At 37.7% G+C, this 15453-nt stretch overlaps 1 protein-coding gene across 9 annotated transcripts in view; it reads right to left on the reverse strand.

Annotated features, from left to right (window-relative positions):
- RSF1 (remodeling and spacing factor 1) overlaps positions 1-15453 on the reverse strand; it is a 130062-nt gene that overhangs the window by 30615 nt on the left and 83994 nt on the right. The window contains exons 6-9 of one of the 9 annotated variants that reach the window (XM_081100085.1): positions 8050-8082; positions 3953-5718; positions 1860-2066; positions 681-755 (exon numbers count right to left, since the gene is read on the reverse strand). In XM_081100085.1, the coding sequence (XP_080956211.1) occupies positions 681-755; positions 1860-2066; positions 3953-5718; positions 8050-8082 (2081 nt within the window). Of the gene's footprint in view, positions 1-680; positions 756-1859; positions 2067-3952; positions 5719-8049; positions 8086-15453 lie in introns of all 9 variants that reach the window. The other 8 variants (XM_081100086.1, XM_081100084.1, XM_081100087.1 and 5 more) reach the window with 8 other exon arrangements.

The following is a 15453-nucleotide window of genomic DNA, read 5'->3' on the forward strand; positions in this document are numbered from 1 at the left end:
ATGTAGGCTCACAGAACAAAGGGTCATGGGGTTCGATTCCCAGTCAAGGGCATGTACCTGGGTTGCAGGCTCAATCCCTGGCCTGGTCGAGGTATGTGTGGAGGCAACCAATGTGTCTCTCTCACATCAATGTTTCTCTCTTTCTCCCTCCCTCTCTCTCCCTCTCCTCCCTTCCCTCTCTCTCTCCTCCCTTCCCTTCCACTCTAACAGCAATGGAAAAATATCCTTAGATGAGGATTTAAAAAAAAAAAGGATATTAGGAAACAACAGAAAAAGAGTACAAGTGTTGATTTTCACTTGGTTTAAAGGGCAGAAAAGACTACTATCTCATATCTTCTTTTGGCTTTCCTCCACACAAAAATCTTGACCTAACTTTCACAGCCTGATGATCATAAAAATGCTTAGAAGGGTCTTATCAGAGTAATTTCAGCATCTACTCTCCTCTTATATCTTTTACTTGAACCCTCTGAAACTACTAGGATATGATAAACTTCACTGATTAAGTTTCCATATATGAGTTCAACATTAAGAAAAAAAACAAGTAAATCACAAAAAACTTTAACTCAACACATAATAGATGCGCTGGCCAACTTTATGTAACATTAAAAGCAACCCTCAGAAGTATGTGGTATTATTCCTATTTATATAATGAAGATATCAAGATACAGAGAAGAGAGCACCTGATAAGTGGTGGAAGCAGGATCTGCTGCCAAGTCTGTCTGGTCCATGCTTTTCCCATCACACCACACTGCTTTCTAGGAAAAAAGAGCCTTGAAGAACCACTTCATATGAATTTTCCAAACTTTAGAGGATCTCAAAACGTTTCTGATCCACACAATTCTACCCATGTGGAATCCTCTTTCTTTACATTTCCTTCTATTTAATAGTTGGAGCCTGCCTTTAAAGTCAAATGTACTCAAAAGAACAGAATAGTTGCATAGAATTGGGCATATCAAGAGTGTTTCTTCAATAGGCTCTTTAGAAAGCACTATGAATTGCAGAAATCCTATATAATAAAAGGCTAATATGCAAATTGACTGAACGGTGGGGTGACTGGTCACTATGACACACACTGACCACCAGGGTGCAGACACTTAATGCAGGAGCTGCCCTCTGGTGGTCAGTGTGCTCCCACAAGGGGAGTGCCACTCAGCCAGAAGCAGTGGCGAGCACAGCGGCAATGGCAGGAGCCTCTCCCACCTCCATGGCAGCACTAAGGATGTCCTACTAATAGCTTAGGCTCAGCACTCGGACATCCCCCGAGGGCTCGCGGACTGCGAGAGGGCGCAGGCTAGGCTGAGAGACACCCTCAATGCCCCCCGAGTGCACGAATCTCATGCACTGGGCCTCCAGTATATATGTAGGAACTGGTTTTCGTGATTTAGGTTACTTACTTTCTGGGTAAGAAAGTTCCATGTAAATTGGTAACTATCCTTCTGAAATTATATCTGAATATATTTGTGCTCTTAAATGTTTTTTAGAATTGCCCATTTCCTAAAGATGTAAGTCCTACCAGGTTAACTACTTGAGTTATACATTGTTACAGCAAGGCAATAAGATCTCAGGCCTTACTTATTTATAGCTGGCACTTTAGAACAGAACAGAAATATTTGAATAATTTCATAGATTTGTGAGAGAAATTAGGAGTGTATTCTTATTAAGAGGAAATAACAACAGCTAGCTAGGCAGAATAAAAGCAGGATCCTGACCTTCCCAGAACTGGGTTATTTAAGAAATAGAAATAAAGGTTATTTTGTACACACAAGCTCTGCAGCATTAAAAAATTTAAATCATGATCAAGCCTAGAAGAGTTAGGCTTTGGAAAACCATAGCATGCCAGTGAGGTGAAAATTACGCACTAGCTCAGGATGGTTTGGAAGGCCACATTTTTTGCAGGGTTCATCATCCTCCGCTAGGATGGCTTCTTCACTCTCCTTTGCTCCCTCCTCTTCTGAAGCTGCAGATGATTTCTCACTGTCAGACCCTTCACTTTCATCGTTGCTGGAATATTTCCACCTGCCACGTGTTCGAGAACCAGTCCATCGAACTTTGCCTTTGGTTTTTACCTTGTATAAAATAAAAAATTGATATAATTTGTATAAGAATGTAAAAAGAAAATCTACGATATGTTCCTTGCAGAATATTTAGTCAATACATAAAGAAAAGGAAAATTATTGTAGCATCTTCACAGATATACCTACTATTTAATTTTGGTATACATTCCCACTATGTTTTCTATTTTGGAGGGTATTATGATAAACACTGTCTTATAAATATTTTCCCTAGTCATAAAATATTCTCCTAACATCACTGTAAATGACTATATAATATGCCATCATGTAGTTGTATTTCTCTAGTCCTCTACTAGACAGACATTTAGGTAGTTTCCCATTTTTTCAACTGTATCCTTGTAAATATAAACTTTTACACATAGCTCTGTAGTTAGGATAAATTCCTCGAAGAGAATTCTGGGTCAAAGGCCATGCACATTTTAAAGGCTCTATAATACAGCACTATATTCTCACATTTTAATTATACAAAGTTTTAAATTTCCACATCAGAGATTAATACAACAAATTTTAATGGTTCAGAAATGCACATAAAAATTCTGACAAACTTAAAAAATATATTATTCAGAGTAAGTTTATAATGTTGTAAATTGCTTTTTACTTACTGGTAGCACAATTTTTATATATTTTTATTCATTTCAGAGAGGAAGGGAGAGGGAGAGATAGAAACATCAATGATGAGAATCATTGATTGGCTGCCTCTTGCATGCCCCCTACTGGGGATCGAGCCCGCAACCAGGGTATGTGTCCTTGACCGGAATTAAACCCGGGACCCGAACCTTCAGTCCGGAGGCCACACTCTATTCACTGTGCCAAACCAGCTAGGCCACAATTTTTAAATTTATATTTAAATTAATTTCTACAGTATAAGTCCTTATCAAAGACCAACATAATTCTAGCAGAAGGGGAAATTTTTTCAAAGTAAAGAATTAAAAATTCAGTATTCCAGGCAATAGAGGATCACTTACAAAGATGAACAATCTGATCACTAAATAAATTAAAAATATAAGTAGCACTTCTAATTATAACAAACTTCCATAGACTAGCCAAAGACTGGTACTAAATTTTGCTTAAATAAGAGAGACATCAGAAAAAAATTCTGACTTCTTAGACTAATATTTTATATTGGGGAATATAGGCACTTTCATACCCATAATGAGAGGGTACATAATGGGGCCATTTTTAGAAATGTGTCAATAACTGTCAAAAAATAAAATATACATGCCCCTTGACCCAGCAAATCCAATTCTAGGAGTCTATTCTAAAGAAATACTCACTCATGTCCAAAATGATCTTCAAAGCAGCATTGCCTGCAATAGTGAAAAATTGGAAACAACCTAAATGTCAATCAATAAGGGAGGAGTCAAAGAAACTGAGTTATATCTACACTATGGAATACTATGTGGCCATTAATAACCAAAATGTAGACTATATCTTACTGATGTGGAAAGAGTTCAAATATACACTGTTAAGTGAAAAACTCAGATAAAAATGAAAATATTTGATTCAATTTATTTTTTAAGTGAATAGATATTTATGAACATACACAGTAATGTATGGAAAAAGAATTAAAAACTAACTGCTACTAATGTTTATAGGACATTTTCATTTTTCAATCCTATAGGTTGGGTATTATTTGAGTAGCTTGCAGAAAGAATATATTCCTTTGTTGCCTGTAATAAAGAAAAAATTTAAACGATAATTAGACAGTCGGAAATAAAATGTCTGGGGATAACTACTAAGAAAAGACATCTCAGATATAGGAAGATATGTGTGTTTTTAAAGTTTTCTTTGAATGACTCTAGTCAAAAGCAAAAGCTACAAATACCTACAGCCAAATATTTCTAAATAAAAATTAAATCTGAAAGTAGGAGAAATTTTACCTTGCTTACTTTAGAATTTGTATCTTTCTCCGTTTTTTTCAAATTTTCCTTTTTGTCTGTTTTTTGCAAAGCTGTTGACTCCTCGTCCACTTCATCTTCTCCTTCCCCTCTTTTTTTATCAGCTTTCTGATCTCTGATCTCAGCCACTTTGGCTGTGGGTCTAGATATCCTTGGAGACCTCCTTAAAGTACGACCCACATTTGTTTTCTCTTCTTCTTTTTCAGACTTCTCTTGCTTGGTTTCTGGTTCTAGAATTTGGGGAGGAGATTCTGGCTTCTTCTTCCGACTGGATATCCTAATTGTTAATTTGATGCCCTCCTTTTGCCTTTCAGAGGTTATTTCTGTGTTCTCTGGGGCAGTGGTTTCTTCCTCAGGAATCAACTTATATTTAACTTTGTTTTTTTGCATAGAACCTTTTGTGTCAGAAGGGTCCTCTGCACCAGAGGTCTGGGCATTGTCCAGGTTGTCCATTTCTACTACCTTCATGGATTCAGAATCCGCTTTCAGAACTTCTGAGTCTGTTTTTTGCAGGGACTGACCCTCAACAGAACTTGTGCTCTGACACTCCACCATATCTTTTTCTGAGGCGGGTTTCTCACAATGCCCAGCCATGTCAGACAGTGAGGAAGTTTCAGCAGCCCCAGGAGAGCCCAGCATTACTGATTCCAGAGGACTCTTAGGAACCTCCTCTGGTATTGGACTCAATCTTTGTGGGTCCTTGTCAAGAAAGGTCTTTTTGGACTTCTCTAACTTTTCAAGACATTCTATGACTGGTGGGCGCTTATCCTTATTTTTGGGAGACTTCTCTTCAACTTTCATGGTATGGGATTCAGCAGCAGATAAAGCAGTTTTTAAAGAGAGATCAGTTGCCATCTCAGAAGCCTCGAGAGAGGTTTCCATTTCTGGAGGACCAGTTTCCTCTGTCTGTTCTTTTGGACTCTGGGTCTCTACAACTGATACTGAACTTTCTGCATCTTTCCCTAAAGGGACCACTTCTTTCTCCAGGTCACCTTTTTTTATACTTATTATGACAGAATTTAAGGACTCTGCTCCATTTCCCTCCACGATGACACTTTTATCCTTAGAGGGGCTACAGCCATCTTCCTTTGTATCATAAAACTTTGTCTCCATTTGTTCTGTCTTAAAATTTGGAGTTACCTTTTCATCACAAACTTCTCCATTTACCAGCTGTTTCCCTTCATGACCCAAAGCAGTGATTGTAGAGATCCTTTTATAAGTCTCCTCCTCTTGTTTTATTTCATCCTTCAAAAATTCTTTTGTTGGAGTAACTGATTTACACAAAGGTCCTTTGATTGGACTGTCAAAATCATCACTCAGTTTAATTTCTCTTTTTTTTAGTGGTATCTTGGCCTGCTGGTCATTTTTAAGTTTCTCTGTTTCTTCAGTAGACTTCTCAGTAATTTCTTGAGTAGATTTAACATTGCCACCAAACTCCAGTCTCTCGGGCTCCAGCTTCTCCACACCTCCTTTGATATCTTTAGGGTCTGCTTTACATTCCTTCACTTCGACTTTAATGGGTTTGACATTTTCCTTGAAGGCATCACTTTCTTCTTTGAAAATCTTTTTTCCCTCACTTTCCAGCAAAGGTTTTTCTAACTTTACTATAACTGGCATTTTCACAAGTTCCTTTTCATCTTCTTTTTCTATTTTCACAGTGGTTTCTTCCAGAGCATTGGGTATAGAACAGTTTTCTGAATCTACTGGCTGCTCTTCACTTTTCCTCTTTTCATTTTCTTTCTGTTCCTCTAAAAATCAGAAAAAATTTACATGAATCTAAGCAATCAATATATATAAAATATAAAAAGCTTAACATATATTTCCATTTGAAGTTTCTCTCATAAAAGAGGTAACTTTTGTCACTGGACATTTAACAATAAAAAATAAAATGTGACTAAAGAAAATTACTCTAAAGTATAACCTCTAGATATTAAAAAACTATTATTTAGAATGACTCAGATTTCTGCTTTATATTTTAGCTTCAGTGTTCTCAATGTAATGCAAATATTTATACAGCTCAAATAACTTATATAAGCTCAAAATATGGCTCAAAAATATGAAACTAAAAATATTATATGAAACATTTCCAAAAAACTGTATTTGTTTGAAGAACTGATGATTGTTCTTTGTAAGTCATTGAGCACTTCTTTTCATTGAGGCACCATGAGAATGGCAGTGGGAAAATTTGTTTTATGTTTTATTCAGATTATAAAATTAACATAATTCTGTACAGAAAATGAAAAACAAAGGGAAAAAATGCCCATAATCCTAATACCCACAGATAATCATTACTAATATTTTAAGTTACTTCCTTCTAGTCTTGTATATTTTTGACAAAGTTATGATCATGTTGCCATTTTTTTTCATTGAAACATTAGTACTTTCTTATATTAAATGCTTTATCCCAAAATTACACTTAATCATATAACACTCCCTAATGTGGTTTTATTATAATTTACTTTATTAAATGCTACTAACATTCCAGGAGTTAATATTTTACAAATAAACTATTAGGTTTATTTGTCAATTCTTTTTGTTGTTGTTGTTAATCCTCACCCAAGGATATTTTTTCCATTGCTTTTCAGAGAGTGGAAGAGGGGGAGAGAGGGGGAGAAAGAGAGAAACATGTATGTGAGAGAGACACATCAATTGGTTGCCTCCCATACGCACCCCGACGGGGGCGGGGTGTAGCAAACCCACAACCCAGGTATGTGCCTTTGACCGGGAATCAAACCTGCGCCCTTTAGTATGCAGTTCAATCCTGTAACCACTAAGTAATACTGGCCAGGGTTGTCTGTCAGCTATCTGTCAAGTCTTTTTACTTTATTGATTACATATGTTCAACGTTTACAGAGTACCTAATAGTGCAAATTTAAACAAAAGCCATATTTAATAAGTGGCATAATCTATATATAAGATAATAAGATTGCATATATGCTTGTGCTCAGACAATCTGAGGAGTGTTTTCTAGAATTCTAAATTTACTTACATTTGCGTAAAACCTCACCCTATCCTGCCAACTGAAAAACCTCAATTCTAAATGAAGTTTACCAAGATAGTAAGAGTTACAAAAAATTTGAATGGATTCTCTCAAGTTGAAAAACCACAGTTATAATGTATTTCATGGCAATAAAATGGAATGGATAGAAGTGAGATGAAGTAGGAAATATTTTATACAGTGGGGCCTTGACTTACAAGTGTCCTGACTAATGAGTTTTTCGAGATACGAGCCGTCTCTCGGCCGATTTTTTGCTTTGAGTTGCGAGCTAAAATTCGGGTTACGAGTCAGCTTCAGATACCCCACCGCTAGTTGGTGCAGCGAACGTCACAGTGAACGCCACAACATCAGCCCAGCATTCAATTCATTGTAATGGTGAAAATTGATTTGACATACGAGTAATTTGAGTTACGAGCTCGGTCACGGAACGAATTAAACTCGTAAGTCAAGGCCCCACTGTACAAGAATTCACTATTTTTTTAAAAAGTGAAATTTTATTGTAAACTATTTCTTTTATGCTCAATCATGCTACAAATAAAAATTAAAAAACCACTAGGAACCATTTAGACCCTGAGATATAATATAAGTATTGTTCCTCCCTCTTTACATTGTTAGTGATTTAATTTATACATGCTGCTAATAAAATTAAAGACATCACAGTAATTACCTAATTGAAATGTCATCCCTTTCCCACTGATAAAGTAGGTTTGCTAAATTCCTGTTCACTGAGATTGGTTAGCATATCAGCAAATCTAATTAAAAGAACTTCTTAGTTAACAATTAAGATATAGAATACCATACTTAAAAATAACTTCAGCCTAATACTAAGAGTTTACTGAACACAATTTAATATTTCTTCTATATGTTTTGGTTCAGAAAGCAACTCAGGACTTCATTATGACTCTCACCCAATAGGTAAAATGACAGAATGACCATATTGTACTGTAAGTCTGTAATGTGATAAATATCATTACAATAGCAACCATATTATAATATATGTGTGTCAAAGTAACATGGTGTACACCTTAAATTTACAGTTACATTTCAAATTTGTATTTTGAAAAAGGAATAAAAGTCACACCTCTATTTTTTTCTTTAATCCTCATCCAAGAATCTGCTGAGAGAGAGAGAGAGAGAGAGAGAGAGAGAGATACATCAAAGTGAGAGAGAAACAATGATGGGTTGTCTTCCATATGCTCCCTGACCAGTGATCAAAACCGCAACCCAGGTATGTGCCCTGACTGGGAATCGAACTGGCAACCTTTTGGTGCATGGGAAGATGCTCAACCAACTGAGCCACTCCAGCCAGGCAAAATGACACCTATATTTTTACTTGGAAGAGGTGAATGAAAATTTCTCTTCAGTTTTTTAAACTGATTTTGATTTGAGTGACAACATGGCAAAATAAAAATGAGGAGTAACATTAGATTCAAGACTCCTAGGTTCAGCTAGTGGTGTATCTTTGGACACGTCACAAACTCTTTGGTCCTCATTTCTTCGTCTACAAATAAAGCAGCTGGACTAAGTTACCTTCACTAACTCACATTTCTCTTAATTAAAAAATGTTAAAAAATCCTTGGTATTTTTATGTTTGGCTCAGTTCTTTTAAGAGAAAAACATGACAATAATTACTACTCTACAACTACAATTACCATCATAGACGTGTCCCTGAAACTGTATAATGAACAGGAGAACCATAAGAGAAATGAACCTTTAAAGAACAATCATAACTGGTAAGAAGGGCATTCAGTCATACAAGCATGTCCCCAAAGTTTTGTCAAAAGAAACTATAAAAGAGATGCAAATGAGTTTAAGAGACATGAAATTTCAAGTGACAAAACTCAAGGAAAAATAAACTTCAAAACTCACAATGCAGCAACAACAGTGCTTGACAAACCTGAGATGAATCAAGAGAAGTGTTATGTACTACAGATTTTTAAAGCCAATTCATTCATTTATTGAACAAATATTTAATTATCACTTATTATGTGCTTTCCAAACCATCCCAACCAGAATCACTGTGTAACGAAACACTGAATGCTCTATATAAGTTAACAGTGAAGGACATTGCTAGTTACCTATCCAGTGTCTATCCCCAACTCTGATTTTGTTCACGTATTAGTTTCTGCCAATCTAAGATGTTCCAGGTTCATCCTGTTTTTTATATGCCCTTCCTCTGAATCAGTCTTGTCTCTTAGGATTGCTGGTTCCCTTTATTGGAAAATGATATCCTATATAATAAAGATGTAATATGCAAATGGTTGTTACACCGTGAAGCATAACAACCAATTGTGTAACGACCAGATCACGGATCAGCAAGAGAGTGGGGAAGCGAGCTACAAGAGGGTGGTGGAGAGCTACAGGAGGGGGCAGGGCAGCAAGCTATGAGAGGGGGCGGGGGGAGCTACAGGAGGGCGGGGCAGCAAGCTACTGGTGCACGGATTTGTGTGCAGGGCTACTAGTCTACATATATAAAAGCCAAGCAACTGGAACGACGGAACGACCGGTCACTAAGACACACACTGCAGCAGCCAACTGGCCCAATTGCCCCCCCCCCCCCAACCTCCCTCAACACTTCTTCCTGGCCAGCCCTACCTCCAGTTAGTCCCCCCACGCCAATTGAGGGTGGGGCTGACTGGCCGCGCCAACAATCAGCCCCCCAACACTGATCAGGGGCGGGGCCAGCCAACCGCCCGCAGCACCCCCTGGCCCTGATTGGGCCCCGATCAAGGGTGGGCTGGCTAGACCCTACCAATACACGAATTCATGCACCGGGCCTCTAGTTTTAAAATAAAAATCTAAAGGTAAGAGGGCTTATTGCTACTGGGATGTCATTATTCTTAGATTCCTCTCATAAACAGAGGTAGAGAATATATCAATGTATATCAAGCCACACAAATGAATACAATTATATTTATTTCTATATCACCCACTACTGATGTTTTGTTAGTAATTCTGGCTATCTGAAACTCATTTACTAGAAGATTTCTAAAGAAAGGCTAATGGGAAAATAGATACTGAAACAGTTTATCTGCAGTCTTTATCTGAAAGTCAATTTGGCTGGACATAAAATCCTGTCTTATATTCCCCCCCTGGTATACACTATGACATTTTCTTCTGGCATTGAGCAGCCTGGTGTTCTTTCCCTTAAGTCACTTGGTCCCTTTGTCTGGATAACTAAAGTATTTCTTTCTTCAAAAAACAGTAGCTTTACTAGAATATGTCTTGGTATTAGTTGTTCTGGGTTCATTTTCCAAGGTATACAGTGTCTTTTCAACATACAGACTCCCATCTTTACTTCAGGAAGTTTTGCTAATTAAACACAGTCTAGTATTGTTGTCTGTACCCTTGCTTTGACTTTTTGTTTAGAGACCCGTTGTATTTTCTTTGCCTATATTCAAATCCTTCTCTCTTTCTCTCAAATCTTTACAGATTATAAGATTGCATATATGCTTGTGCTCAGACAATGTGAGCAGTGTTTTCTAGAATTCTAAATTTACTTCGTTCATTTCTTTTTTATTAAAAAAAAAATACAGCTACCATTTGCTATTTTTTTAAACTTGGTCATTCTTTTTATTTTATTTTTCTTTAATATATTTTTATTGATTTCAGAGAGGAAGGGAGAGGGAGAGAGAGATGGAAACGTCAATGAGAGAGAATCACTGATCAGCTGCCTCCAACACATCCCCCACTGAGGATTGAGCCTGAAACCTGGGCATATTCCCTTGACCGGAATCAACCCTGGGACCCTTCAGGCTCTAAACACTGAGCCAAACCAGCAAGGGCCCATTTGCTAATTTTTAAAGACAATAATTCTTGCATACGTTTGGGCAGATGTTTCTTTTGTTTTTTTGAAACATCTTATTTCTTGAGTTCTACAACCGATGAAGTTATAGTTCTCATATGTTTTGTGAGAATGTCTTTTGGATATGCTTTCATTCTCTGTAGGGGGTATTCTGTTCCTTATTCTCTTGTTCTTGTAATCCTATAACATTTTACCTTGATCCTTTTTAGTTGATTATTTTTGTCAAGTAGTTTTTCTAATTTGATAGATCTAGAGCTCCCCATCTGTTATTTTTGTAAAATATTCAAAATTAAAGTGATCTACACTGAGATTAACCCTATTCCTTTACCATGCTTTTATTAGAACTTCCTTTTTTGCTCGTCACTGCTGCTCCCATCCTACTTAATTTGGAGTTGATTACCACAGTTTGGACAAAGGGCATTGTGGAGTTTTGTCTTGGAAGAGAGCTTCAGCTGGAGAGGTTTGGGAATTCATAAGGCCCAGAGCACCCCAGCTCCTCTAAGACCTTAAGTTTCAGATATTACCTACAATTTTAAATTTTGCCATCAGTATGTTCTTTTTATGCAGGATGTGCAGGTTCAAAATTTATGCCCAAAATTATATATGATAAATGTTCTCTTTCTAATCCAAGGCACAACAAACTCAATCAGAAAAAAAAAAAAGTTTAACAAATTCTCAAATCACAAGAGCTTTTGCTTTTTTCCTTCCCTCTCCCTCTTCTTCCTTTTTTAATCTCCTCTCCCCTTAACCCGCGCGCCCAAATCAGCACAAATCTTTCTCTTAAGTATTGTGGTCTGTCTCCTATTGTTTGTGACATAAAAATAAAAGAAATGCAAATTGGCCCTAGCCAGTTTGGCTCAGTGGACAGACCTTCGCCTGCAGACTGAAGGGTCCAGGTTTGGTTCCAGTCAAGGGCACAAACCTCTGTTGCAGGCTCCTCTCTGGCCCAGGCCCTGGTCAGGGTGCATGCAGGTGGCACCAATATGTGTGTTTCTCTCACATCAATAGTTCCCTCTCTTTCCCTCTCTCTAAAAATCAATGGAAAAATATCCTCAGGTGAGGATAAAAAAAAAAGTATTTGGCTCAGTAGTTGGAGTGTTGGCCCACAGACTGAAGGGCCGAGGGTTTGATTCCTGGTCAACTTTAATACCAACTTATCTTTCTCCATTACCCATCATAATTCTTACTATGGATTATTTAATAATACTACAAGTATCGACTAAATTATGCCCCACCCCCAAGTTGATATGTGAAAGCCCTAATTTCCAAAGTGACTATACACTGAGTGGACAGATTATTATGACCACATGATGTTTGTATGCAAATTAGCTATAATTTCATGCTGAAGTTGCTAGAGGGCCAGACCATTATAAATAGGGAAGCAGGTTGTTTACCACGACAGTAGAAGTGATTTTTTTCTGAAGATATGGGTAAACAACTCGATTTAACAGCCTTTGAACTGAGTGGCCAGATTATCATGACCACCCCATCAGTACTTCGTTGGGCCACCTTTTGTCTTCAATACGGCGGCGATTCTTCTTGGCATTGACTCCACGAGATGTTGAAAGGTGATGCAAGGAATCTGACACCATGCCTGATGAATAGCACTGTCCAGTTCTGTGAGATTTAATGGTTGTAGAACCAGCTGCCTGATGGCTCTTTTAACTTTGTCCCACAAATGCTCAATTGGATTGAGATCTGGTGATTGTGGGGGCCACCTAAGCAAGGTAAATTCTCTCTCATGTTCTTGAAACCACTCCTGCACAATACAAGCACCATGGCATGGCGCATTGTCTTGTTGGAAGAAGCCATCTCCATTGGGATAGGATGAACTTGATCAGCAAAGATTCTTAGGTATGTTGTGCTATTTAGATGTTGTTCCACACGAATTAAAGGGCCCAAATCATGCCAGGAAAACATACCCCAAACCAGGGGTCCTCAAACTATGGCCCGCGGGCCACATGCAAACACAAATATTGTATTTGTTCCCGTTTTGTTTTTTTACTTCAAAATAAGATACGTGCAGTGTGCATAGGAATTTGTTCATAGTTTTTTTTTAAAACTATAGTCCGGCCCTCCAACGGTCTGAGGGACAGTGAACTGGCCCCCTGTTTAAAAAGTTTGAGGGCCACTGCCCCAAACCATAACACTGCCCCCACCAGCTTGAAGAGTTGTACTCATGCATGCGGGATGCATGCTTTCATGCTGTTTCCGCCAAATTCTCACTCTGCCATCTGCATGATGCAACTGGAAACGTGATTCATCGGACCACATGACTTTTTTCCAATACTTGGCTGTCCAATCCTTGTGTTGCTGTGCGAATTGGAGATGCTTTATCTTGGTAACTGCAGACAGCAAAGGTGTTCAAAAAGTCCTTCAGCTTCCATATCCCATACGATGCAGTGTACAGCTAATCTGCCTACAAACGCCAGGTGGTTTTAATAATCTGGCCACTGTGTGTGTGTGTGTGTGTGTGTGCATCCCACGTTCAAAGGCTGTTAAATTGCGTTGTTTACCCATATCTTCAGAAAAAAATCACTTCTACTGTCGTGGTAAACAACCTGCTTCCCTATTTATAATGGTCTGGCCCTCTAGCAACTTCAGTGTGAAATTATAGCTAATTTGCCTACAAACGTCAGGTGGTCATAATAATCTGGCCACTCAGTGTATTTGGATATTGGGTCTTTAGAAGATAATTATAGTTAAATGAGGTCATAAGGATGGAGCCTTAATCCAATAGTGCTGGTAGACTTATAGGAAGAAGAAGAAACACTGGATCACTCTCTTTCCACACACACAAATAGAAGAAGCCATCTGAGGACACAGAAAGAAGGTGGCCATCTGCAAGCCAGGAAGAAAGCCCTCACCAGAAACTGAGGCACCTCAACCTGGAACTTCTAGTCTCTAGAACAGTTGAAAAATAAATTTGTTCTTTAAGCTCCCAAACTAAGTCTTTTATTATGACAGGCAGAGCAGAGTAATACTACAATACTACAATAAAGTACATTATTGGTGATATAAAGCTGAATTTAAGCTTTATATCAGATATGCTAATATACTGGCCACAAGAGGTTCATCTGTAGGTTACTTTACTTATTATAATTGAAGGAATATTCTTCACTTCTGCAAAAGTTAGCCCCCCCTCCCAGTTTTCTTGGTCTACTTCTATGGGGTGTGTGTGTGTGTGTGATATGTCTTTATTGAACAGTGACCTCCTGGTACATAGGTCAATGCTCAACCACTGAGCCACACTGGCCGGGCTACTTTTGTTTTTTTAATATTTGATAGAGACATGAATATTATAAATATTTCCCACTTTATACTATGAAAACAACAAAATGTAAGTACGAAATCAAGCAACTGAGAACTAAGGCCAATTTTAGGGAACACAAGAGAGGACTACAGTAAACAGGAGAGTGTGAGTCAGCCAAGGAGGGTAAACTATTATTCAGGTACAGCCCATTGTTGGCACGTAGAAATGATGGCCCATAGTTACTAACTTTTCTAATTTTTAATTTTAAATGTTGACAGGAAATTCAAATTTTAAAAATACACATGTGAAAACTTATGTTCCCACAAAAATCTGTATGTGAATGTTCACAGAGGCATTAATCCTAATAGCCAAAAAGTGAAAACAAATAAAATGTTTATGGCCGAAGCCAGTTTGGCTCAGTGGATAGAGCGTCGGCCTGCGGACTGAAAGGTCCTAGGTTCGATTCCGGTCAAGGGCATGTACCTGGGTTGCGGGCACATCCCCAGTAGGAGATGTGCAGGAGGCGGCCGATCGATGTTTCTCTCTCATCGATGTTTCTAACTCTCTATCTCTCTCCCTTCCTCTCTGTAAAAAATCAATAAAATATATTTTAAAAAAATAAAAAAATAAACAAAATGTTTATCAATTCATGAATGGATAAACAAAATAATGGAATATTATTCAGCCATAAAAAGCATGGCTAAACCTTGAAAACATTATGTCAAGTAAAAGGAGTCAGACACAAAAGGCCACATATTATATAATTCCATTTACATGAAACATTCAAAATAGGCACATTTACAAAGAAAGAAAGTAGATAAGGGGCTTCCTCGGGTTAGGCACAGGGAAATACAGAAAGTGACTGCTTGATTCTTGCAGGGTTTCTTTGTGGAGCAATGAAGATGGTTTGGAATTAGACGGTGGTTATGATTGCACAATAGTGTGAATATATTAAAAACCACTGAATGAAAATGGAGAATTTTACTTTAGTTTTTGTTTTATTTTAAACAAAGCAGTACTGTACAGACCAATATAAACAAGTTTTCAGGCCAAATTAAGTTTTCAAGCTGCCAGTATACAACTGCTATTCTTGACTAGAGATTCTTAAATGATACTCTTTTCTCATTCCACATCTAGAAATATATATGCCTGTAATAATTAACAAAAGAAAGTCTTTTTCTAATTAGCAGAAAAACACTAAATTAAAGGTTAGGATTTTCCCCAACTTCGTTTTCCCCCATAAAAGTTCTCCTTAAGTTAAAAATCCCTTCTAAATTAGAATACACTATCTAATGTGGAGTGAAAACACCTTAAATGTCATGGTATTCTACAAACACAGTTACTTCCATGTAGTGTACCACTTGAAATGATATGCTGGGTATTAGACAGAAAAGGGACTTAAATGACACCTAACACTCCCTTTGAAC

The sequence above is a fragment of the Myotis nattereri genome (assembly GCF_964212035.1).
Source record: "Myotis nattereri genome assembly, chromosome: 9".
Lineage (NCBI taxonomy): Eukaryota > Metazoa > Chordata > Mammalia > Chiroptera > Vespertilionidae > Myotis > Myotis nattereri.